Raw genomic sequence first — 26,307 nt, forward strand, 5'->3', positions numbered from 1 at the left:
ACAGTTGATGTCTCTCCCTTAAACTCTGGATAATCCTTTCTTACACAGACTTTGGCTCCATCAAAGACAAGGAACAAGTCAATACTGTCAGACTTGGAGAATTAAGGAGATTCTGGCAACAAAACAGTTACTTAGGGTAAATTAAAGGAAATGAGATTTTAAGAAGTTAAAAGAAAATCAGATTAAAGAGGGGTTTTCAAAAGTTCAACAGTTCACTGGGACATAGGCATCTCAACCATAGAGGAAGCAAACCCAAGGGAATGAAAGGAGAGGCAATCTTAAAAATACTTTAAAAATACAATAAAGTAGGACTTTGTTTTGCTGCTGTTGTAGAACAATAAAGGGGTGTCCGTAAAGTAGAACAATAAAGCAGCAGCATAGATTACAGCTACATTTACATGAGAGTTTTAATTCCCCTTTAATTCAGAGAGCATGTAAACACATAATTCAGAATAAAAATGGCCATTCTAAATTAAAATTAAATCAGAAGTGGCTGGTTTATTCTGATTTTAAATATGAATATAATGAGTCCTCGATCATGTATACATTGGGGTGGCATGGCTCTATGCTAGAGTGGTCGTCCTGTAGCCCAGGGGTTGCCGGTTCGATCCCGGCCTGGAGAACTCATGTCGAGGTGTCCCTGAGCAAGACACTGAACCCCTACTTGCTCCTGATGGGTCGTGGTTGAGCGCCTTGCATGGCAGCTTCCGCCATCAGTGTGTGAATGTGTGTGTGAATAGGTGAATGTGACGTACATGTAAAGCTCACACCCTTTGAGTTGTAGAAAAACTGAACCTGAAAAGCCTCGAAAACTTCAGTTACTGTAAACTGCTCAGGTTTTTCTTAGGGATGTATCTGTGCTTTATCAGCCACTTTAGTCAGGATTTGGGGGGTTTGAATCTGCTGGTCTGATTTAAAAAAAACAAAAAATTAACATCACTTGTTTTGTAAATCAGTAAGAACGCTTAGCTGTACTTTGTTACAGCAGACATGTCATAAATATGTTCAGACTGGAGGACAAACTGCAAGATTTCCAAAACTCTCCCAGAAATATCAGCCTGTTTGAAACCAGTATGACCCTGTTTTTCAAAATGAGATCTAAATCATGCCTTTGGCTCTACTGAATGAAATATAATAAACAAATGTTGGTCTCTATACCCATAAACTTAAGTTTTGGTAAAGCATCCAGTTCATAACACGTGTCTGCAAAAAGTCATACGTTCTTTTAAGAGAATGTTGGATGAAATAATGCTGCTTTAGAACAAACTGGTTGCTATAAACCTGACATGGAGGATTTGTTGCAGGCTGGAGGAAAACTACGTCGCCCAGGTGACAGCTTTTACTGCTGAGGCTGAAGATCAGAGGAGTCAGATGGGTCAGATGGAGAAGGAAATGAACTACCTCCGTACGGAACTGGAGGCCCAGAAAGAGGCCAATGTCCGCTCTCCCAGCAACACCATGAAGAACCTGGTGGAGCGACTGAAAGCACAACTTGCCCAGAGAGACAAACAGCTCAAGGTTTTTCAGTGTTCTACATTTCTGTTTTTATTTTGTGTTTTACAGAGCTACAAAGATTTTATGTCTACACATTGTTGCCATTTTATTGTTTTTTATCCTGTTACTTCTGCTTTGCCAAAAAGATAACGATGGCATTAAATGTAAAATCAGGTCTGATTTTTCATTAAAATGATAGTATTTGTCATAACCAACGTCCCTTTACTGTCAGGCTCTCAGCAAAGCTCTGCTGGAGCTGCGGGCAGAAATGACGTCTGCTGCAGAACAGCAGGTCATAGCTAGCGCTGCACAAAAAGAAGAGAGTCTTAACGTACAGACGCTGGTTGACAGACACACCAAAGACCTGAAGGTAAGAACCCAACATACTTGGTTTTCATGCATATGTCATATTTTAATTATTGTTGAGGTAATCAGTCAGTACAAAGACAGCTCAGTCAGGGCATTTAGAGACAAGCAGAAACATTATTAAAAAGCTACAAAGCAACAAAAACTTAATTTACCTGTGCTTCTATACTTGCCAGCAACATGCAGTAAATGTTTCTGGTTTGTATTTATTTACAGTCGGATGTTTTTGGCTCTGCCATAGCATCCATATAAATACTAGCCAACCTTGAAGTAAAGCGAGTGAACATGCTGCCAGCATCCACCTTTTTAAACAAAGAACATGAATGCCATCTGGCTGACTTTAGATGGCCCGCCCTCCGTTCATTAGTCATCATGTAATTCAACAGAGGTTTTACCATTAAAGATGAGTTCATGCTATGATTTGGACGACATAAAGACATCACACTCCTACATCGTTCAAAGTTTTTACTGATCTTTTACTGAACCTTAATTCTGGTAATTGTGAAATTTTAATTCTCTTGGACTTGACAGCAGCTTTTAACACAGTGGACCATAAAAACTTTTTTATGGTGCCTAGAGCCCTGTGTAAAGTTGTTTGAATCCTTCTCCTTCAGATGGAGCAGATTTCTTCCTCACTGGCCTGTCTGACCTGCTGGGTCCCCAAGGGGTCGATTTTGGGTCTGTTGTTCTCTTTATATGTTACCCATGGGGATGATAATTAGGAAGCATGATATTGCCTTCCATTGCTTTGCTGAAGATGTGCAGGTGTATCTGCTGCTGAAGGTTCCTTCCAAAGACTCGCTAAATTGCACAACTGACATTAAAACATGGATTTGTTCACTTCAGGTTCTTGCCAGTTCTCTTGGGTAACTAGCAGCTCACAGAGGATCCCATGCAAGGAATCTTGGTGTGGTTATGGATGATGCTTTTAAGCTGGACAAACAGGTCAGCTTTGTGGTAATGTCTAGCTTCTTCAAGCTAAGGCTCATTGCCAAATTCAAGCTTTATCTAAGCAAAAGAGACCTTGGAAAAGTCATGGACGTTCCTCGATCTAACTTAAAAACTAGAGGAGTCCGAGCCTTCCCCACTATGTAGAACACTTTGCCTTTAACTGTGTGGTCTGCAAACAGTCTGTAGTTGAGGACACAAAAGAGGATACTGGCCTTAAAAGATATTTACATGAATTATCCCCCATCCTGTATAACAAGATGGACTTGTTCAGAAATTAGGTGGGCACAGAAGTCCCTATAAAAGTTAGTATTACTGCTGGCTGCCAGTCACTGGCTCCTTATCAAAAAGCATCTGTGCCTCTTGAAATATAAGCCAAATTCCAAAAAGTCAATACGTGTAAAATGTAAATAAAAACATAGTGTGAAAATTATTTGCAAATCTCATAACCCAACATTTTATTCACAGTAGAACACAGAAAACCTAGATTTTACTCTTTTATGAAAATTTCCTTGTTTTGACTATGATGGCAAAATGTCCTGTACTGCATCAATTGTTTTTCATCAATAAAAGGTGTTGTTAGAACAGATGTGGTTTAGCATTGTTTTGCAGAAGTGTGTAAGGTCTTCCCTGAAAAAGACACCATCTAGGAAGGAGTATGATTTTCCAAAACCAGTATATACTTTTCAGCATTGACGGTGCCGTTTTTGATGTATAAGTTGCTAGTTATGTTCACAATAATACAACCTCATGTTATCAGAGAGGCAGACTTTTGACCTACTGATAAAAACCTGGATGGTCCCTGTAGCTGCACAGGTTCAAAGACATAATGGCACACTTTGTACTGATGTCTTTTGAAGTTTTATTTTACTCTTTTGTCTCTCTTCAGTGGACACCATGAAAACTACAAAATGAAGAACATTCCAGTTCACACAATGCATCTCCAGTCTCTTTTAGCTTCATGCTAATGTCTCTCTTTGAAGCAGGTTCAAACACAATAGTGTCACAGGAATTAAATAAAGAAAAGAAACCTTAAAAGTGTTAAATTGTCCCAAAAAATATGTATTGCATGCAGTGAAATAATAATGGATGGACCGCTTGCAGATTAACTTAGAATGAAATGAGTGGCCTTCCTCTGCATCCATGTTGAATCTAACCCACAATGCCACAGGTCGTGTCTTTGGTAAACTGGTCACATGACCCATTACACTAAGTATAAAGTAAAGCTGTTTGATGCATTTTAAAAAACTATTTTACTGTCAGATTTTAGACAGTAAAATACATAGTCATAATTTTTTAATCATCTTAGTATATTTTAATATTTCAAGAACTCAGTCGCACAATCTAACAAGTACACAATTCTTTGTCAGCCTGTCTCTTAGCTCAGTGGTTCCCAACCTATTTTCCTTGAGGACCCCCTTCATGCAAATACTAAAAAGCCATGGATCCCCTTCCCCACTCTGTGCTGAAACATGCTTGGTTTCATGATTTCAAAAGTGAGATTCTCACCATAAGTAATGTATTCTGGCTGAGTCCTGTCCATAGATAAAGCCAAAGTTAAATTAAGAACATATAACTTTACTCTTTTTTTCCCAAAATAGGGAAAATGTGTGCAAATTAATCACAGTGGCTATGAATGTTCAAAGCTTCATGGACCCCCTGTGTCCTTTGGTCCCGACGCCAGGTTGGGAACCACTGTCTTTAGACAATTACAGTCCCGCTCCTCCTTGGCCCAGAGGACATAAAAGAATTTTAGATTTCTGTTCATCTCACCACAGAGGTTTTCCACTTTGCTTCAAATTAGTTAAAATTGACTGTAGAGGAGATCTATTCACATCTAACTTCTTCTTTGCGCGATGGAGCTGAAACCTGCATTTGTGGATTACACAGTGAACTTTGTTCATGGACAGTGATCTATGGAAGTGTTCCTGAGCCCATGCAACGCTTTCTCGTAGAGAATCAGGCCCGTTTTAATGTAGAACCACTTGAGGGTGTGAAGATCCCGAGCATCCAGTATTCATTGTTGGCTCTGTCTATGGTACACAGAGATGTCTCCAGATTCTTAAAATCTTTTGATATTAGTTTCTGTAATTCATGAGTTATTCCAAGTTTTTCCAAAGTTTGGAACATTCTGAAATTCCTCCACAATATGTAGACTAGAGTTTTTCTGCAGATTAATACATGTTTGCCCACCGTTTCTTCTGAGAGACTCTGCCTCTCTAAGGTGCCCCTTTTATACCCAGTCAGGTTAATTCAGTTTCATTTAGAATTTTATTTAATGCAGGGTGCATTATCACGAGGAATAAGACATATGAAGCTGTGAAGATACAGAATGTATGTTTGTTTTTATGGTTTTGGAGAACTCAGCATAACAGATGATGAATCTCAACTTCTCATTTACATTGTAAACAAACCTTAAAAACTTCTTTTACAAAGGCTCGGGTGCAAGAACTTAATCAAGAACTACAAGCTGCCAAGGAGTCTGCCAGAACTGCCAAAAGCCGGGAGAACGTCCTGAAAGAGGAAGTGGACGGACTGAACCAAGATATCCAGAAATCCCAGAAAGTCCAGAGACGTCTGCAGGCTGAAAAAGAGGAGCGAGAACAAGAAATCCAGGAGCTGAAGGAGCAAATAAAAAGGCTCACCAGCGCCATGCAGGTTAGTGTTTGTGTGTGAAGTCACACACTCAGTGCCTGGAGAATACTCTAATTGCTTTTGTTTTGTAGCACATGCTATAAAGTGATATGTTCAACAACAGCCACATGACCCAGCAACTATCACTGTAACATCATGTGGACAAGTGATTAGAATCTTCTGACTCAAACTCAACATTAAGACCTTGAAATATGATAAAACACTGGGATGTTAGACATGCAAACCCTCTTTAGGCACCTCCACAGCAAATGAAAAAAGAAAAAAAACAACTGAGGAATGCATCAAGAATGGAATCTCACATTCTTCTTAGTCTTAAGATAAACTCCAGGAAATATCTGACTTGATTTAATTATTCAGGTATTCTTGTCTATTAGTGCCACTTAGTAGTTGCGTATTAGAGGTTTCTTAGGACCGTATCCCTCTATCTCATGTCTTTAAGTCATTTCAGCCTTCTCTTTAGAATTTAAATAAACAGGATATATCAAATTGTATCTTTCTGAGAAAAACGAGGCCTGTATCTTTGTGTTTGTTGTTCAGAATCCACTTGAACCAGATGGGAAGAGGCCAATCATTGAGAATCTGCAGAAGAAGATCAGGAGGCTGGAGTCTGATTTGCAGAAAAAAGACGATTTGAAATGCGTCAGAGATGATCATGGAAAGGTTGGGTCAACATTTAACATTTTGGATACTAATTTTGTATTAGTAGAGAACCTAATTCTGTTATCTCATTAATTATCTGAGGCTCCTACCAGCCAGTAACATCATGTTGCATCAAGTGTGAAGAAGGAAGTAATACTTTCTTATACAGAGGAAATGCTTAAATAATTAAAAAATAATGTAAGGATTAGATTTTTTGAGCAATTTCTCTTTTTCTAAGAATAAATAAATATTAATATATAAATTAATATTAGTATCAAGAGTACTGTGGTGTACTATATTTTAAGGCTTTCTCTTGTAGTTCAGTGAACCTTTGCAGCCTCCTGTGATTCCCAGCAACATCCCCACAACAATACGGTATAATTTCTCAAAGAAGCTGGTTTGTATTTGTTGTTATTTTATTCGTGGAGCTGCTGCTGTCAGTGTGGCCGGAACAACTGGTTTACAACGACTTGAAATGCGAGTGTATTTAATAATCACAACATCCAGCCAGCATCAGTTTTCCATTTCAGGGAGCTGTTTTTGCTCTTTGTGCTGCTATAAATTCTCAAAAGCAGAATAGCAGGTGTGCGTCAAGATCCCCAACACACCTCCGGCCAACTGTCTTGTATTTGTTGCCGGAATTAAACAAGGCTGTTCATATCATTCATGTGCTACTATTACTATTATTTATTACTGTTGAGTTGATCTATAACTTTACTTCCTAACAGACTAGAGAAGAGAGAGTTCGTTGGGAGGAGAGTAAGAAATGGCAGGCCAGGATGGAGAAGGTGAAGAATTCACTGAAGGAGAAGGAGCGAGAGAATGAATCTTTGTCAAAACACCTCAGCACTCTTAAAGATCTTTATAGCAGGTCAGTGAATGCATCATTCCAGCTGGTTTGCACAGCTTTTTTAGATTTTGCTCAGTCTATACAATAAGATGCTAACGTACAACTGTACATATGTCAGCATGGAACCACGGTCCATGTTTTTTTCTAACAAAATCTGTTTTACATAATAAATATAGAAAAGGAAGTGCAGATCAGAGAACAGTTAACATGATATGGACAGGAAAATACTGGACCTTGTTCATGAATATTTTCTCAAGAACTTTCTTTTTTATGAAAACTATGTCAGATTCTTTACTTTACTTTACATCTTTGCTCTTAGACTGATGACTCCTAGTTTCCTTGTATATTAAAAGGATGTACCAGCTGTCTCTAGTTTACAGGCAAATGCCCATAAAAGGGCTGAAGGCTCGTGTTCAGACACAGACAGAGGTGAGACAGAGACAAGGAAAAGGTCAGTGGTGTTATGAACCAGAATATCAGGTCATACCCTCACTCTCCTAATAAATCATATAATCGTAAAAACTTTCCTACTGCTGTAGAAATTTTTGATTATTAAATACTACATACCAATGAACCTTGTGTCTCTGTCAAATCAGACATTTATGGAGGTATATTGCTCGCAGTTGTCAGGGTAACTGCGATGTTTTGTGTGGTTAGCTCATTTATTGCATGCACTACTTGCGGGAGAGCATGACAGATGGACAGCTGTGATTACTCCCTGCACCCTGTCTCTGATTGCAAAGGTCAATGAGAACAGCTCACCATAGCTTAAAGTATCCAAACAAGTCGTTCTCTGAAATAAATCTGCAGGTCATGAAAGATTTGTAGGGGCCAGCTGCAATATCTTGCAGCAAATATGGCATTTTGTGAAACTACTAATTGACGGCACGTTTTCCAATTGACTTGATGTAAATTAAAGTGTTTGGTGTACTTAATTTATTTTACAATAACAAAATGCTCTGTAAATGACCAAATATCATAAAACAAATCATTTTACTTTTTATTTTAATGAACTACACAACAGAACATAATACCAAATGCTGATTTTGTTAAAAAATGCCAGCTGTCAAATGTGCATAAGAGTAGTGTTAAATGTATTTGTAGGATTTGTTTTTACCCAACAATAAATCCTGGATAAGATATGTCGTGTGAATGCCCTAATCTTAATAAAATAAAGTACTAGTCAGACATAACAAATCTATTCTTATGAACTGTTGGTGAATAAGGCTCACTGTGCTCAACTACTGTCCCACCAGACATATTAGAAGGTAGGGGAATAAATAAATAAATACATAGATAAATAAATTAATCTATTAAAAAAAAGAAAATTAATTATATTTTTAAATATTTTTAACTAAAACTTTGAGTTGCTTACACCTATAAATTCACCTTTTTGTCTGTGTGCACAGATTAGAACAAGAGAAGGGTGCACTGCAGAAAAAACTGAAGGTTCGAAGTGTGACTGCTGATCAGGTGGTGGGGGTGCGATCAACTGAGATGGAGCAGGAGATAGAGGAGCTCAAGAAGAAGAACTCTGAGCTGGAGATGCAGATCATCACCATAAAGTATGTAAAACCTCTGCTCGCTCTTTCTCTCTCTCTCTCACTCTGTTTTTAATGGCAGCTTTGCACACTCTTGTCATAAATTAACCACATGGAATGCTTTCTTAAAGTCTCGGAGGAGTTTCCACATGTGTTTGACACTGGTTTGCTGCTTTTGTATGACTCTGCAGTCTTAACTCATCCCAAACCATCTTGGATAGAATAAGGTTGTGTGATTGTGGAGACTAGGTCACCTATGCAGTGTTTCATCTCTTTTAGTAGTTAAAATATTTCCTGGGTACGACATGATTTGTAGTTCTCTAGAAAAACGAATGCTACTCGCACTAAATGTGAGAGGAGTGGCAGCCTAGTGGTTACAGAGATGGCTCCTGGTGCTGAAACATGGCAACCTCCTGTTGTGTAGTACATCTGAAGATGGGTTAAATGCAGAGCTGAATTTCCCAATTGGGATTAATAAAGTCAAAAAATTTATTATTATTATCATAAAAGAACCCAAAACCAAACCAGGTGTCAGGTGTGGCTTGAACGCTGCTGGACCACCCTTGCAGCTACTTATTTACGCCAACGTGACATTTGGAACACAACACCCCTTCAGCAGACAGACTTGCCTTGTACAGCGCTGTCTTATATCACAAGATACTGATCACATACTCGTATCATGTCAGCAAAATGTTTCCTGGATGATTACATTTCATAGTGAAAACATTCATATATCTAAATCATGATTTACACGTGACAAAGACAAATATTGGAAACAAACGTGCCAAAAAGACTAAATAAATAAATTGATCCTAACAGTTTTCAACTGAAGTTTCTGCCGCATTACATAGTGATTCATATAGTGGTAACAATGATGTGTCTACCACTTTAACCTTGTAAAGACTTCATATAGACTGTCTTATACATTTTATATACAGTGCTTTTAACTGTCTTTAAACACTTAGTTGTTTACCCCATGTGTGTATGTGTCTTATTTCATATTTTGGGAGTCTTCAGGATTTTTGTTCAAATAAAAGACAATCAAAATAAAGAAAAAACACTTTTGCATCCTAAGTAGATATAAATGTCTCTTTCTAAGAAATTAAAAACAATTATTTTAGTAAAGTCATTCGATACCAATAGAAACACAGTTTTTAATTATATGAAATTTTTCTGTCTTTGACTTTTGATTTTCTTACACGCTGCACCTTTAAAAGGTTTGTGACCTGAGCGTTATCTTTGTGACCCATTCTGCTAAACTAATCATGTTCAGGAATTCCAGAGTAAATCTTCAACCTCTGTTTTAGGTTAGTTATGAAGATTTAGTAGCATCTGAAATCATGAGGCTTGCAGCTCAGTCATGTGTTTAACAGTTCCAGATCCACAGAGGATAAATGAGGATACGTAAAATGATTATCTCTAAACCTTTATTAGCAGATGTCTGGCTCTTAAATGAAGATTATCAACAAAAAATTCAATCTCACTGGCTTATCCAAGTAATCTGTGTGAACCTTTCTTTGACTAAAGACTATATTCTTTTTTTACTTTGTGTCTGAATTTCTTGAAATGTTGCTAATGATTGTTTGCAATATATTACATTATTTTATCATCATTTGTGGACTTGTGGGATAATTTACTGAGAAATGAGAAAGTTTCGTTTACTCACATTGGAATTTCACCCTCTTTTTTAATGTTATTGCTGCTAAGTTTAAGTTTTGAGGCCAGCAGTAATATCAGTGCCTAAAAAGAAAATGAATAAACGGATCATATCTGGACTAAAATGATCACATAAACATGTCTGATGAGGATGGCTCAAATAATCACGGTTAAACTGAGTGTTAAAAATTCACCATAAGATGCAGGTGAACTTGCATGAGAGGCCTTTAAACCACTGAAATCAATAAAAAAAAAACTCTCAGGAGTTTCTTGGAAAATCTTGTCACTCAACACAGGCCTGAAATGTAACCTGAAACAGTATTTCAAAAGGAGGAAACCATATATCAACTCATCTGAGATGCACAGGAAGATGCATGACCTCTGGTCAGATTAGTCCACTTTTCAACTCCTTTTGTGAAGAACTGTTACCTGATTCTACGTGACAAAGATGAAAGGGACCATCCAGACTCTGATCAGAGAAAGGTGCAAAAAACTTTAGGTTACTTGTGTAGCCCAGTTCTCAGAGTAGCACGAGTGAGATGTCTGACTATGGAATACGCCCCTCTGAGTATTCCTCAGAAGCATCTCATTACTACCATTCCTGATCGGCTGGTGATCGTGACGCACACGTCACTCTACCTTTAAGTAGCCTGTTCTATGACACAGCTCCATTCAAGGTAAGCACCTCTTCTCACTTTGCCCAGCAAGCAGGGCTCTCTGGTGAGACATCTAAGTCATGCTACTCTGAGAAGAGAAGAACATTCTTTGAAATACCGTAACTCTCCCACTGTTAACACTATCAACATAATTCCAACATATTCTGAAAGCTTGAGAAGTGCAGCACAGTGCCAATTTACACATTACTGTAGTAGTACCATGGCCACTAAAACTTTTACAGTTGCTGGTGTTAAATTTGGCAGCATTCTGGAAACTTTGGCCCAGCATATTAGGCATCTCACTTTTGCTAGTGAGATTTTCTAATGAGTAATAATGCCAAATTGCTGACATAACGCTAATGTTAAATGTTAGCACAACAGACTCAAGTGTAGCTGTGTGATATATAATTTTACAAATAACTTGTTCATATGCACAGATACAGCTAAAATCGCTGAAATCTGAAACTAATTACTCGTGCAAAACTACAACTGTTCCAACACTTCCAGTTCCCCTCCCAGTTCTCTCATAGTTTAATTCTGATGCTTCACTGTTATTTAATGCAAACCAATACTTCTGTTTTCTTGTTGATCTTGCAGACAACAGCAAGCTTTACCCCGTGATGATGCCGTGGAGAATCTGATGCTGAGGAACAACTTCCTGGAGGAGAGACTCCACTCCTTAGAGGGCCAGATAGCCAAAGAGCCCCTGTCAAGACCCTCTGTGAGTAATGAGTTGATTGTTAATAAAAATAAAAATAAAAGAAATTGACAAAATTAAAAAAAAAGATTCATTATTAACTGGATTTATTTGAATTAAGGCATTAAATGCAGTGATTGACTGATAGAGGAGCAATTATCTTAAGTCATGGTGGAGCTATGGTGAGACCCTCTATTCACATCGAGATGTATGACTTCACCCCTGATCTCTTCGAAGATGTTTAATTGTGCATTCATCAGTCTTTACTCTCTTTCTTTATGTCTCACCTTCATCACTGGATTTAATCTGATTTACTGCCTGTGAAGGAGAGAAGCATCTCCTCCCAGACGCTTAGAGGGATTTGTTCTGTCACCTTTGATGTTGAGGATGAGTCATGCGAAGGGAATGCCGCAGGCCTTCCAGTCGAGCCCTGCAGCCGCTTTGTTAACCCCGAAGCAGTCGATGACACGTTTGGCCTACAGGGAGCGCCAAAGCGAAGTCGTGCAGACAGAGAAAGCCAAACCAGCTTCGTGGGAGCCAAGGATGTTTGCATCGATCAAGAGCAATCAAGCCCCGATGTGGCAGGAAATGAAGCAGCTGACAAAACAGATGCGACCATAGAAGCAGATGTCGGTAATTGTCACAATGAAGAAGAGGTGAGCCAAACAGAAGTGAACGCCTTAGAAGGTGCATCAGACATCCCAAGTGGTTCTGAAGTTTCTGTTCTTGAAGAACAAGAAGAACCACAAACTGCAAAAAGAGGCGAGCCTAAACCGGAGAGGCCGGGATCAGTTGCATCTTCCGCTGCATCCAAGGCAGAAACGGGTGAAATAAGTGAAACAGCAAATGAAGACGTTTGTGACCCAGATTGTGATGATGGAGTCAAATCAGAGATGCCACACAATGCTGATGAAGGGAATGCTGAGCAGAAAGAAGAGGAAGATGAGAGTAAAAGTGAGGCTACAGAAGAGAATGATCAGGATCAGTCCTGCCTAGCTGACTCCAGCACCAAACTGAGCGAAAACCCAGAGAGGTTGATCAGCAGAAAATGGGACAATCGGGCACAAAAACAAGAGAGCAGATCTCTTAGATATCTGAAGGTACAAAAGGCTTCTTTAGTCACCCTGCTAAGATAGTAGTGCTGTGTTAGGATTAGAAGTGGCAGTGCCAGGGTGGCTTGTTAGTGTGTAGCTGTTCAACTCCTCTGCATCGTCCATCATGGACTCCAGATTTCTGTTGGCTTTGTGCTGATAGAAACTGTTTCATGACTCCCCGGATCATTTATTTCTCTCATTTAGTGCTCTTTAGCAGTTTTCTGGCAATTTTGAACTCAGTGTGTGCTTTCGCTGCTCTGCAGACTTCAGGACGAGGCACTGGTACTCCATCACAGAGAGATCAGGACCTTTCTAAAGAAAACCTCAGGTTGGCCTCTGAGAACTTGGAGCTGCGCTTTCAGCTGGAGCAGAGCAACAAAGATTTACCAAGACTCAAGGTACAACCCAAACAGAAGCAACTCCCCTAATGTTGATTTTATAAACATTACCACTTACATCTTTTCTGTCTCTCTGGAACTTCTCTCCATCCTGGTAATGGAGCCTCAGAGGTGTATCTGAATATTCTTCCAAATGTTTTTTTTAGCTTGGTCTTATTGTTGTCAGGAGGGAATTTTAATGAATAGAGCCCCAGCAGAGGGAGGATACACTGACGAAGCATGTCACTGTATAAGTTTCCATCAATTTTTTTAAATGCACATAAGAAAAGTTAAGATCAAACAGCAAAATCTGATATTATTAAATAAATTATTAAAATGATTTGGATAAGACTTGCATGTTAGCTTAATTAGTCACTCTAAATTCTCCCTAGGAGTGAGTTTGTGTGTGAATGGTAGTTTGTCTCTCTCTGTTGGCCCTGCGATGGACTGGTGACCTGTCCGGGTTGTACCCTGCACCTCACCTGTTAAAATGCTGGGATAGTCTCCAGCTTACCCGCGACCCGTGATGGATAAAGCGGTACAGATGATGAATGAAAAAGGATTTTGACAAGAGTTACTTTTGTTCTTGCCAGGAGTGTTTTATATCCTGCCTGTCTTTGTTTTTTCATCACAGAATCAGGTTGCTGACCTTAAGGAGATGTGCAGCGCTCTGAAAAAGGAAAAGACAGAAGTAGAGAAAAAGCTGGTGCATATACGTGGAGTAAGTCTTCCCTGAGGAATCTGGTTATGTTATGTTACATTCCTGTATTTTCCCAGAAATCACTGAACTGTTCCTAAGTACATATCGGGTAACAAAATTTATCATAATAATAAAATCTTGAGGCCATTGAGGCTGATCATTGACATTTTCTATCAACCTCTTTCTCCACTACATGATTGTTGATGTGTCCCTCATCAGGCAGGTTACAGTGGTAAAACAGTGCCTGAACTTGAGAAGACCATTGGGTTGATGAAGAAGGTGGTGGAGCGAGTGCAGAGGGAAAATGAAACGCTGAAGAAGTCCAGCACAGCTGCAAATCAAGACAAAGTCTCTGCTTTGGAGAAGGAGAATGAAAAACTAAAGGTTACCAGCATCACCTCCTCTGTGTCCTCAGCATTTGTTTTGTTTTTGGGTTTTTTGTGTTGTTTTGTTCTTGGTTTTTTTTTTTCACATGGACATACATTTTCTTTTCTTACAGGCCGACTATGAGATACTGAAACATCAAAGCACAGCTGAGCTGAGTTCAAAACTTGAGTCAAAAACTAAAGGACTGGAAAAGATAGTGATTGAAAATGAACGCCTGCGAAAGGAGATTAAGAGGGTATCTACACTTTCCTTATGATCTAATGATGTCATTTATAGTCTATTTTGTGTTCCATCAATTGTTTTTGGATAATTTACATTATTGGTGTAATTTTTTGTAAAGGCTATTGCCTTGGACCCCAAGAAGAATAGCAACAGCAATAAGCTGTACCTAATGGAGCAGGGGCGGGCCAGGGTGGGGGGGTGATCCACAATAATAATAAACATGTCTCCGAGCCGGAGGTGTGCCAATACAGCTGCTGCCCAGTGAGAGACTTGTTTGCATGGATGAAACTATGGCTGCTATAGGAAATGTTCTATGGGTGTGACCACTTTCAGTTAGAAAGAAGGAGCAGTTGTGTAACTGGTTGCTATGGTGATGCCAGCATGTTCTAATGCAAGGGTGCCCAGCTCCAGTCCTCAAGGGCAGTAATCCTGCAGGTTTTTGATGTGTCCCTGCTCCAAAACCACCTGACTCAAATTGATGAGTCACTGTGCAAAACTTAATAGGCTGTTGGATCTATTTCATTTGAGTCAGGTGTGTTGAAGCAGGAAACATTGGAAAGTCTGCAGGACAGCAGCCCTCGGGGACCGATTTTGGGCACCCCTGTTCTAATGAATGAGGGGTAGAGTGCTTCACGCAATACTGTCTGTAAGGCTTGTCGGGATGATTGTTCCATTGAGTGAAAAAATGTATAAGATGAATAACTTATATATGTACAGGAGAAACTATTGGTGTGAAAGAAATGTGTTTTTTAAATTTTTCTTAATGATTTTTTAGAGCCAGTGGTCTGAGTGCGTGATATCACACAAGCATTAACATTTGATCACAAAATCCCAAAATTTAATTCAACTTAAACTACCACTGTGTCGAAACCATGAAAGATATCAAAATGCCCTTTTTAACAGTAAAAGTTTTATCTTGTAATTTGTTCAAACTTGGACTAAAGTTTCAACATGACACCAAAAGGCCCGTTTATGCTCCCTTACGGCATCCGTTTCGAACGTCATGCGTCTTTTGCGTTGCCATGGTTGTTAAGTCCGTTCCTCTGCTAGCGGGCAGTGCTAGGTCCAGAGTTTACTCCCAGAAGCCGACGTCAGTTTCAGCCACCGTTTGTTTCCAACCAACCCCAGCACACCCAAACATTCGCATATAGTCTTTATTCAAACACTCATAGTTTCTACAGCTGTTGTCCTCCTCTTTGTTCTTCTGATTTTTTGTTTCCATTCCTGATCCTCTTCTTCTTCTCTGGTTTATTTCTCTCCCTGGTGCATGCCAGCTGTTCTGCTCAGCACTGCCCCCACGATTTTTGGTGGTATTGCTCCATCTTCTGCGTCAAGCGACGGATCGCTAAGCTCCCTGAAAATGGACCAAATTATGTTCGTAACCAGAACGTAACTGGAGACTGTCCGTCTGCATATCTGTCTTCACGTCGAGCGTAAATCGGCCTTAGTTATGTTGCTCCAAAGTGGAGATGCTTTTTCTATTGTTTCAAGAGAATCTTGTTCATTTTTAGTGTGATAATTTGTAGTTTTTCACCATCTTTGTCTACACAATGCAATGAATCACCGCCAGAAGTCATTACACAATTCTTCCACTCCAGCCACACATTTTGATGTCATTTTAGCACTATTTCTTTTATTTTTAAGAGCAGCATTTTAAAAATCCTGCATTTTCATTTAATTTTCTGACACAGAAATGACACAATTAGCTGCTACCAAAGGTTATCACACACTTCTGATCAAACCAAATAGTTTGATGTGGATTTTTGAGATGGGTTTTCTCAGAAATCCATGAGAAGAAATTAGTCTGTTATTTATTTTTTTGCAACTTTCATAAACCTCATGCGACAAATTGCCACATAAAAAGTCATAACACACCTATCTCAATCAAGCCATGTTATCTCAATCAAGCCATGTTTTCCTTCATGTTTTTATTTTTTTTTTCTTCAAGATTTCATCTTACTGGCTAAAGTAGGGAAGAAAATTGCAGTTTTCATTAACAACATGTAATGAATTACTGCTATTAGAATCAAAATGAGACTTTATTGCAGAGAAAGTTTGCACACACAAGGAATTTGTATAGTAAAGTATAAAACGTTACACATGTATAACAGGGAATAAATCAGGCCACATATGAGGCCAGCTGAATATGGGAAGAAGCTGTTCCTGTGGCGTGAGATTTTGGTCTTGATGGATTGCTGCTTCCTGCCAGAGGGGAGAGGAATGAAGAGTTTATGCCATAATCTTTTCTGCATGCGTTCGACCTGGAGGTGTAGAGGTCCTTGAGAGAGGGCAGAGTGCAGCCGATCGCTGTCAGCTAACCTGATGATAGGCTGCAGCCCGCCTTTGTCCTTGGCAGCTGATTACCAGGGGATGACGGAGGTGGTGAGGATGGACTTAATTACGGAGGTGTAGAAGTATTACTGTATTCCTCTGCAGATGGAGCTGCACATTTTTCTGGGTTTTCTCAAAGGTGTCTGACTTGAGTCAAAGCCTGTGACTGAAACAGAGGAATTTGAATGAATAAGCTGCGTAAGTGCAGCTGATAGTAATTTGTGTGCCTTAATGCCTTTGGCCTTGGCACACAAAATGAGTTTTTTTTTTGTGTGTTTATTTCATTAGTCGCTAAATTTCTGTTTTAACAGGAAATGGAGGCTTCAGAGAGGATGAAGATGGCCAAGATAAGTTTGGAAGTGACCATTGAGAAGATGGAAGCAGAGCTGGAAGAAACCAAGCAGAAACTGCAAGCAGCTCTGTCCAGACCCATTACAGAGGGCGGAGACAGTAAGGCCTGGAAGGGAACCGTAGTAACCAGGTCAGCAAAACGCAAGCCTTAAATAAATGCAGTAGCCTTCTGGTTATACAGTAAGTTCCATTAATATCAGACTGAATTAGTGTTTGATTTTCATGTTCAGAATGTTCGAGAACAAGATGAAAGAGTTGGAGAAGGAGCTTTCCCAGAAGACCTCCAGCCTCTCTGAACTCAAACAGCAGCTGAGGGAGGTGAAGGAGCGCGAGGAACGAGCTCAGACTATCATCCGACAGCTGGAAGACCAGGTACAGGCTAATTAACAGATTATTGCAATAACAGGAATAAGCATTACTCACTCTTGAATCTTACACTACATCAAGCAGAGCTGAACTGCTTTCAGGCTGTGGGCCTCATGAGGGACTGAAATGCTTTAGATTTGTGGTTTGGCTTCAGGTTGGGGTCAAATGTAAGGATTTACAGCTAGATGGGTCAATGTGGCTTCTGAAAACATTTAACCGGAAACAGCATCCTGGTCAGCTGATTAAAAGAGACTGTGTTTGATTTTTCTGTCAAGCTGTTTACAGATATTGTTTATTTCTGGGATTGTTTCAAAAGGGATCTGCATGCTCCGTTCTAGACATGGTGCAGTTACACAAACTGGATTCACAGTCTACTAAAATAAGACAGAGACACACTGTATGTAAACCTGATGTAAGCTTCTTGGATGACTGTTTTCTGCGTTTTTCCTCTTTATCTTTGGAGCAAATGGTGCTCTATATGCACTTAAACAAATATGTATAAATCTGTATTACAATGCTTTAAATTGAGCTCATTTAGAGCATTGTAATGTTATAAAAAAATCAACATAAACTGTAGTATATAGAATAAATATCTCCAGCTGCTTTATTAAAGTTTTGTATTCATAAATCAATAATTATAGATCATTAAAACAGTATGTCCACTACTCTGAAATGAATGATTCTACACCCCAGATTCTCTAAGGGTAAAATGCAAATAAAAACAGAATGCAATGACTTGCATATCTCAGAAACCCATATTTTATTCCCAGTAGAACATAAACAACATATCTGATGCTGAAACTGAGACATTTGAGGATTTTAAGGAAAATATTAGGTTATTTTGTGTCAAGTTTCTTTGGGGTTTTGCAGTTTCCCCAAACTTGAAAAAGACATTTACTTGAAATTTCAAACTGGACTTCACTGGACTCCTTTTTTTTATTTTTCCGTTTTTCCTATTTCTTCTTCTTTTTTTTAGATTTTCACAGGTTTTTTCTTTGCCATTATCAGGAAAACCTTAAATTTAGAAACAAATTTGTCTATTGTAGGCATATTTTCAAACAATGTTTAAATAAGCTTAATGTAATAACAGGTTCAAATGTGTAAAGCATAAATGGCTAAATTGATTTATCACATTTTAGTTGAAAAGTAGAACCTAATATAAGCCTACAGGGAATATATTCTACACATAGCACCTTTAACTTGTTAGCATTACTGTTATAAAACAGCCAGGTACCAGCCAAACAAACATACACTCAATCTGCAGATATTACCCCCCAAAAAAAGAAAAAAAAAAGGTTGTGTCAAAGCATTTATAGTGATAGAAAGCTGTAATCGCTGTCACAGCACGAATCTCTTCAAAAGCAGCATAAAGCGTCTTCTCTTACCGGCTGGCGCTCCAGTCTCTGCAGGTGTCTTTTCCTGTAAGGTTTGGCAAAAGCTTCAGTGGATTCTCTCATGGCTGCTCATCCTGACTGATTGTCACCTGTTGCTCACAGCTGTGGCACACATGACGACATAAAAAGGCTTTATCTACCAAAATGAATCAGCTTTTTTGTTCCCCTCAAATGAAGTTTGACTCAACAATTTTATGGCAGCAACACATCTTTAAAAAGAAGGAACAGTGGCAATAAAAGGCAGGAAAAATAATCGTCATGAATCAAAAACAACTGGAGGAGCATTTGATAGCTGAATATGTTAACTGGCAACAGGTTTGTAACATGACTGGGGAAAAGGAGCATTTCAGAGAAGTCATTCAGATGTAAATATGACCAAAGGTTCACTCGTAACATTAACTATATCTTAATATTGTGGAACAATTTCAGAAAAAAAATGTCTCTTAATGTAAAGTTGTGAAGAATTTAAAGATTTCACCTTGAACAGTGTATAATACTATCAAAAGATTTAGAGAATTAGGAGGAATCTCTGTGTGAATGGGACAAGGCTGAAGGTCAAAACTAGATGCTGGTGATTTCCTGGCCCTCAGGCAGCACTGCATTAAGAACAGGCTTGATTTTCTACTGGAAATGACTGGGCTCAGGAACATTTCCAGAAATCCCCATCTCTGAACACGATTCATAGTGAAATCCACAAATACAGGTTCAAGCTGTTATCATTCAAATACAAGCCACATGTGAACAGGATCCAGAAATGCTGAGATCTTTTAAAATATTCTGATGCAAAATGGAAAACTGTTTTCTGGTCTGCTGAATCAAAATGTGAAATTCTTTTTGGTACCCATGGATGCCGAGGAGAGGAAGCATCCAGCTTGTTACAGTTTTTTTCTGATGGTATGGAGATGAATTAGATCCTACAGCACGGGCAGTTTACACATCTGTAAAGGCTCCATCAACGTTGAAAACTACGCTGATGTTTCAGAGCAACTTCTGCTCCCATCCAGACATCTTTCCACAGAAGGCCTTTCAGATTTCAGCAAGATGGTACTAAACCACATACTGCATCCATCACAACAGCATGGCTTCACAGGAGAAGAGTCCGGGAGCTGAACTGGCCTGTCTGCAGTCCAGACCTTTGACCAGTAGACTGTTGAGCAGCTAGAAACCTCCATCAGAACAGAATGGGACAACATTCCTGGTTACTGGTGTCCTCACTTCCCAGACGTTTACAGACAGGTGTTACAAGAAGAGATGCTACCTCATGCTAAACATCCCCCTGGAGCTACTTTTTACAGATATGTTGCTGCCATCAAATTCAAAATGAGGTCATAATTTTCCATGAAATGGCAAAAAAAAAAACTACACTTTTAAAAATCATTTCATTGTTTTTTTATTTCCAATTCACACAGCGCCCCAACTTTTTGGAAACTGGGGTTGTACTTAATGTGTATAATCTTAGGTTTTTTTAAATATATTTTGACCACTTTCAGTACTCTACACTGTGGTATTATAAATTTTGCTTTAGAAAATCACGTAAATCTTTCCACAACCGACTACTCAAAGCATTTTTCCAAAGTCTATTTTTTCATTGACTATTCTACATTCATAAATAGATATGCATTTAATATTGAATGGATTTAAGTCCTTAATTTTAATAATTAACATTAGAAAAGAAATTTGAACTCTGCCATTGTTTTTGTGTATTAACATTCTTATGTTTGGAACGTATGAACTTGCCATTTCTTAGGTTGACATGTTAAAAAAGTTTCCCGAATCTGCAAAGACGAATGCCGGACGTCCCAAGGAGCTCCAGGCAGTCAGGTATGCTCATGCAAATCATGCTTGTTCATACACGGTGGAAATATGATGTATGAAATGGATTAGAATAGATAAACTTAGTCTGTCCTTAGTCGGTGACAGAAATCTGTCTTTGACACAGCCACATAAGTATTACAACACATTTAAACTCAGTTTGTGGGGTTTTTTTTTTTTTTAGGTACAGTGATTTTTGAGTTGTAATGACACACTGCAGCGGCTGGAGAAGAAATTGTTGTTTCACAGTTTATTTGTAAACCACACCGACTTTCACAGTAGAATAGAGCGTCACACATTCAGAGTCTGACAGATCCAAAACTAGAATTAGTTTCCAGTCTGATCGGACTTGCTTGGCGTGGACGATGCCACCGATATGACTGTTGTGTGAATGCAGGACGGCGAACACAGAGCTGGAGAAGCAGAACGCTGAACTGACGCAGAAGCTCAACGAGTACGCCGAGCGATACGGCGAAGCATCCTCGAAACTGGGTGAGACTTCACTGCACACTGGTGTTTCTCAGACAAGAAGCTGTGGCAGATTTAGGTGTTTTTTTTTTAAGTCATATTCACATTAAAAGGGTTTTAAGCTATACACACACAATCGTTTTGGTCTCTGTGTGCATTATGTGGTCCATTAACAGAGTTTCATTTGAATGAAACTGCTCAATATGACTTTATTTTTATGTTTAATTTACAAACTACTGAATATCTCTGATGACTCTCAGATCACGGGAAACTTGCAAACCTCCTGCAGGCTGCAGAAAGGGAGAAAAGCAAACTTCAGGTGGAGGTCAGAAAGCTGAAGAAGGAGCTGGAGAACTTTGACCCGACATTTTTTGAAGAACTTGAGGACTTGAAGTACAACTACGATTTAGAGGTGAAGAAGAACATCCTGCTGGAGGAGCAGCTGAAGAAGGTGTGTGATCGCTTTGGTGTAAAGGCTGAAATGCCCAGCGTGTCCGTCAGTTAACTCAGAGTTACTGTGTCTTTTACTGGACCGACAACAGTCTAAACTACTGTTGAAACTTTCAGAGGCACACCAATGTGGTTTGTAATGTTACTTAGATTTTTACTATTTGAAAAAAGTGCAAAAGTTAACCTTTTAGCAGTGGTGTCCTTTTTCCCCCCAGATTGTTTTTATTACTATGTTAATATTAAGCTTTAGATTTGTAATGTAATTTTATTATGTAGCATATTTATAAGCTTTCTATTTTGCCAATAAAAAAAACTTGTCATTTTAATGATTTAAATTATTGAAAACTTAATTTATTCTCTTCACACACCGAGAGCTGAATGTACACTATTTACAGTATATCATTTGTATCCTTCACATGTAAGCTGTACACATTTCTGAAAACTGTCGTCAGGCTTTTATGCACCTCACTTTTACGCTTTGGTGCAACAATCTTGACTCTTATTAAGACTTTCAGATGTTAAAAGTTTTAAAGGATGAGAAGTTATCTGGCAGCTGTAAAGACAAGGAGCCGAGTCATCGACGCTTGTTTTTACGGCTCAAACTGCACGTCCTGGAGCCGGCTGAAGCTGTGTCCATTTAAAGTGAAGAGGGATGCAAACAGGCCCTGCCTGTTGTCGTAAACATCGACCATCCCATCAACACGAATGACTACAGGCCTGTCAGCAAGGTGGGTGTACCCATCCGGCCACCTCAGTCCCAGGTGATGACGATGAACCTGCAAACACAACAGGTGCACGCTCGTCTTTTAGTGAGTTCTCTGTAACCACACCTTTCTGTAAATTCTCTCAAACCCACACTGTCAGGCTTGACGGCATCTAGTCTACTTACTTTAACAAGAGTCCCGTCATTGCAGTGCCACACGATGCCCTCAACTCGGCCCTCTGGATTCTCTTGGAACCAGGAACAGAGCTGCTGGAAGTCCACAGGTGGAGGGTTTCTGATGGGAATGCTCCCATGTGGCACCAGGCAGTGAACAGGCTGCTTCTTATTCCCCAGTCCTGTTGGAACAATATCACAACTTCAGTTCAAAGTAACGCTAGATAACTTTCCTGCCTTAAATCTCTTTGCTTCTGGCTTGTTTTGGTACTCGACATTCATTATGTACATTCTCAGAGCCATTTTTACTCTGCAGCATCCCAAGACCGAGCAACCAAACTTCACAACTTTTTTATATAGCACCATGTCACACACCAGCAACTGGATATCAACACACTGGTTGTTTTGAACATGCACTGTGGCTGATTCATTAGGGGAGGAAACTGGACTTTCCAAGCAAATGAACTAAGATTCAGTTCAGAAGGGTCGATATGAATGTATCCTAAGAGCGTAATGATAAAACACATATTTCTCTAGCATTTCTGAAAAAAGCCGCATCGTCTGCATTTTTTAGCAGTTAAATATTTAATACTGGACATCCTTCGACTGTCAAAGTGGATCTTTGACTCATCCGAAGCATTTTTATGTTCTGCCCACCCAGAAAACAAAGACTCCATTTTAAAATAAATAGTTATGGCAGGTTTGTGTCAGAGCAGCAGGTTGTTTTCTCCCTCTGCAAAAATAAACCAGAGATCATCTTGCCATAAGGGTTTCCATTGATGTTGGTTCCGATGAGTTCCAGCGTTTGTTCCTGGAGGTCAGCCAACGGTACCGCTGTGATTTCTAACATGTCTTCATCATCAGAGCAGGGCCTGAGAACAAGAGCCGCTCCAGCTTTGTAATCCACAACAGAGGAGTGCCAACAGTACTGCTTGTTGCTCTTCTCCACTGGAATCCAGCCTAGAGGGTTTACAAGGACATAATCAGCAATCCCACCATGCTTGATGGTTTCCATGTGAGAAATGATGCCTGCTTGACTTGTAACCCAAAAGCTTTTATGTGCACTGAATCAGATCTTCCACTATAATGTAATTTTATCACATGTAATTACAAAAGCCTTGTTATTGCACAAATAGGACAGAACTTTTAGAGAACCTGGAATATGTCCATGCTCATCTGGCATCGGATGGTCGTTGTGATGTTTGACTTTGTGAGCGGGGATCCACGCCTCAGGCACCGTTTTAAAATCTTCCTCCGGGTTCCATGTGAAACCTAAAACAGAAATAAATCAACAGGTACAGCGTGCTTACAAATATTCCCCCTGCTATTGTGAAGAAGTTAAAGCCAAACTAAAGCTGAGATACCTTTACAGCTCTTGTGAGAATACTGATGCTTCTTGAACCTCTTCTCTGTCTGTTTGTTAGGTTTCCTATCAAGTCTAGCCCAGAGGTAAGGTTGACCTGAAGTAAACAGATCGTTTTAAAACTTATTAAGCAGAAACTGGCCATCATAATCCAAACTAACTCTGAGAATTAGCAGCTAGCTGGTTTTACATTCACTCACCTCCATATGGTGAAACATAGCAGCAGGTACCATCCAGTTTTTCTGTGGCAAGTGAACAATATATGTTGGCTTCCAGAGCGAGAGGATTCACATTTTCTGTGGCAATCACTTGAAATTGCTGAATGTAAGCAGATATTATATTAGCCAAATCACTGAGACATTATAGCTGATGCACCACTGGTGCACACACCTCTTAGGATGGCCTCACATATACATCAAGTTAACGCTACTAACAAGAAGAAAATACGCCTAAATCATAAGCAAGCATTTTAAAACCGTCACCCTTATTCAGATTAAGTTCACTGGAAGAGTTGTTTATTTAGTAAACATCGTGTCGGTGGTTTCTATGCTGGTGGCAGCAGAGTAAAGCTGTGTTTGCAGCTACACCCACCTGACAGTCCCGTTTTCTGGACTGTTCTTCCCTCACGTCGGTTAGAAAAACACACGGTATCTTCTGCTGAACGGAGCCCAGGCGGCGCATTTTCAGTCTTTAACAGCTGCTGTCTTGTTTACTCTGATAACACATAAAATTAACACCGAGGAGAAAATTTTAAACAGCGGGCAATGTGTTAGCATGGATGTACAGTTTTTATGATGCGAGTCTTCTTTGGAGTAATTATTGACACTTAGTGAGACTCAGTAGCGCCACCCTGCGGGTGGAGGGAGAACCATAGATGTCTATAATAAAAATTAACCTGTGAAATAAATTGGATTTATTTATTTTCAAAGAGTCCCACTAATTATGGATTGTGATAAAAAAAAATAAAATAATAATAGTCCTGCAAAAGTGTTACAGACTCATGGAAGTAATCTGCGATGCCACATTGCCCCATTTGTTAAGCTCATTTAGAGATTCAAAACGACTGTTTAGAAATGCCCATACTAGGTAACTAGAAACATGATATTCCCTTAAAAATCTGTAAGTTTTGGTTATTAAAGGACATTTTGGCTGAGCTCGGTCAGCATAACCTATGCTATTTTATTCTAACCTGGCAAAAGCTACCTGTTTTTGGAACCTAAATACAATGCCAAGTTATACAAGCAGGGGTTTTGATCCTAATATGTGTATGTACGAGAACTATGAAATGGGTCTGACATTGTTATTATCTGTGGTAAATTATCAATTGAGTGAACCACAAAAACAACTTTGACAGGAATCTGCTGTTAAGCTCGGTGCATGTATAAAGATTAGCAGATTGTTTTTCTCCAAATTTTCCTCCTTCTCAACCAAGGATGGCAAACACCTGATTATCTAAAGTCTTAGATCAATTGATAATTTTATAGGAAAATCTTATGAGGTGAGTTAAGAGTGAATTCGTCCCAACAATCGGCTCAGAAACAGGTGGTGGCCAACAATTGCAAATACTAAACTTGTTCAATATTTACGACCAAAAATCATTGTGTGAGAAAAGCCGACGACACCTGAGTTGTGACTGTGTGGATCGTGACGTGCCTGCTCACTTTTTTTTTAGAAAAAAATAGAACTTTTTTCAGAAGTACTTTTAAGTGTTAAATGCATGAATTTGAATGAATTGTGCCACCTGAAGCTTTGCATCCAGTTTTAGTTTGACCTGATAATTTACCACAGATAATAACAATGTCGCACACACACATATGATCAGAACCTCTGGGGCCCCTCATTAAAATGAGCTAATATTATTTAAAAAAAAGGGGGAGGGAGGAAACTCTTGAGCCAATGAAGACAGTTATAGTACCAAATAGTCTGAGACATTTAAGTTTCTGGCTTTTGCATTGTAAATAATGTTTAGCTAACTGTGTATAAAGCAGCTGTCTTACTCTATAACACATATACAGACTTGCATGCTAGCTTGTAACTGATGTGAGGCAGCTAAGTCAAAACACGCTGCTTTCATACCAAGCGGCAACCTCCGGCGGTAAAATGTAAAGCCTATGTGGAAGTGCAAAAAATTGCATTTCACCCCTCATCCGCTAGGGGCTGGCTCCAAAACACAGCAAATCCCCATAGACTCCCATGTTAACAAGACCAACTTCACAGCAGAAACAAACATGTTTAAAGCCTGGTACAAAAATCCATTTTAGGATTAATAGGTCAAGTTTACCTTCATGACAACAGTGAGGAGAGTGAATTTTTTTCTAACTCATCTGTTTTGGATGTTATTTAATCCTGAAATTCGGCATGTTTATGGGCATGTCCTTTTAATTGACAGGAATCCAATATCAGCAGCAAGAACGAAGCACAAACGCGGTTTTTAGCCGGCTAACAGTGCGCCTTAACTTTAGCCCATCTACCTTCATTAGCAGGTTAGCTCACATTAGATCCGAGTTGGCCTAGTTAGCTCTCAGCTACCGGCAGCTTGGAGTTTGATGGACATCAGTCATCCACCCCCACGCTCACAGCCCCCCTCTCAGCTCCGCCACTTTGCCCATTTTT

General features: G+C 39.3%; 2 protein-coding genes across 4 annotated transcripts in view; one reads left to right on the forward strand and one right to left on the reverse strand.

Moving 5' to 3' along the window:
* cep290 (centrosomal protein 290) overlaps positions 1-21,509 on the forward strand; it is a 69,520-nt gene extending 48,011 nt beyond the window's left edge. For all 3 annotated transcript variants that reach the window (XM_041997797.1, XM_041997799.1, XM_041997798.1), the window contains 16 exons: positions 1,305-1,518; positions 1,727-1,864; positions 5,245-5,466; positions 6,001-6,123; positions 6,831-6,973; positions 8,362-8,517; positions 11,403-11,526; positions 12,860-12,994; positions 13,608-13,694; positions 13,893-14,057; positions 14,173-14,295; positions 16,925-17,094; positions 17,195-17,336; positions 20,472-20,545; positions 20,934-21,028; positions 21,265-21,509. In XM_041997797.1, coding sequence (XP_041853731.1) covers positions 1,305-1,518; positions 1,727-1,864; positions 5,245-5,466; positions 6,001-6,123; positions 6,831-6,973; positions 8,362-8,517; positions 11,403-11,526; positions 12,860-12,994; positions 13,608-13,694; positions 13,893-14,057; positions 14,173-14,295; positions 16,925-17,094; positions 17,195-17,336; positions 20,472-20,545; positions 20,934-21,028; positions 21,265-21,509 — 2,356 coding nt within the window. The remainder of the gene's footprint in view (positions 1-1,304; positions 1,519-1,726; positions 1,865-5,244; positions 5,467-6,000; positions 6,124-6,830; positions 6,974-8,361; positions 8,518-11,402; positions 11,527-12,859; positions 12,995-13,607; positions 13,695-13,892; positions 14,058-14,172; positions 14,296-16,924; positions 17,095-17,194; positions 17,337-20,471; positions 20,546-20,933; positions 21,029-21,264) is intronic.
* c10h12orf29 (chromosome 10 C12orf29 homolog) lies at positions 20,720-24,506 on the reverse strand. The gene is made up of 7 exons (XM_041997805.1): positions 24,286-24,506; positions 23,895-24,012; positions 23,696-23,791; positions 23,487-23,603; positions 23,094-23,291; positions 22,344-22,513; positions 20,720-22,230 (listed from the first exon to the last, which is right to left on the reverse strand). The coding sequence occupies exons 1-7, from the start codon at positions 24,373-24,375 to the stop codon at positions 22,045-22,047; spliced, it is 975 nt and encodes a 324-aa protein (XP_041853739.1). The 5' UTR covers positions 24,376-24,506; the 3' UTR covers positions 20,720-22,044.
* Between the last annotated feature and the right edge of the window lie 1,801 nt (positions 24,507-26,307).

The sequence above is a fragment of the Melanotaenia boesemani genome, chromosome 10 (assembly GCF_017639745.1).
Source record: "Melanotaenia boesemani isolate fMelBoe1 chromosome 10, fMelBoe1.pri, whole genome shotgun sequence".
NCBI classification, from domain to species: Eukaryota; Metazoa; Chordata; class Actinopteri; order Atheriniformes; family Melanotaeniidae; genus Melanotaenia; species Melanotaenia boesemani.

Excerpts from the sequence above, each read along its gene's own strand:
- c10h12orf29 (XM_041997805.1), bottom strand. The coding sequence starts at position 24,375 with ATGCGCCGCCTGGGCTCCGTTCAGCAGAAGATACCGTGTGTTTTTCTA. Across the intron at positions 23,604-23,695 it reads TTCTCACAAGAGCTGTAAAG|GTTTCACATGGAACCCGGAG; the intron begins GTATCTCAGCTT and ends TTTCTGTTTTAG. Across the intron at positions 22,514-23,093 it reads CATCAATGGAAACCCTTATG|GACTGGGGAATAAGAAGCAG; the intron begins GCAAGATGATCT and ends TTGTTCCAACAG.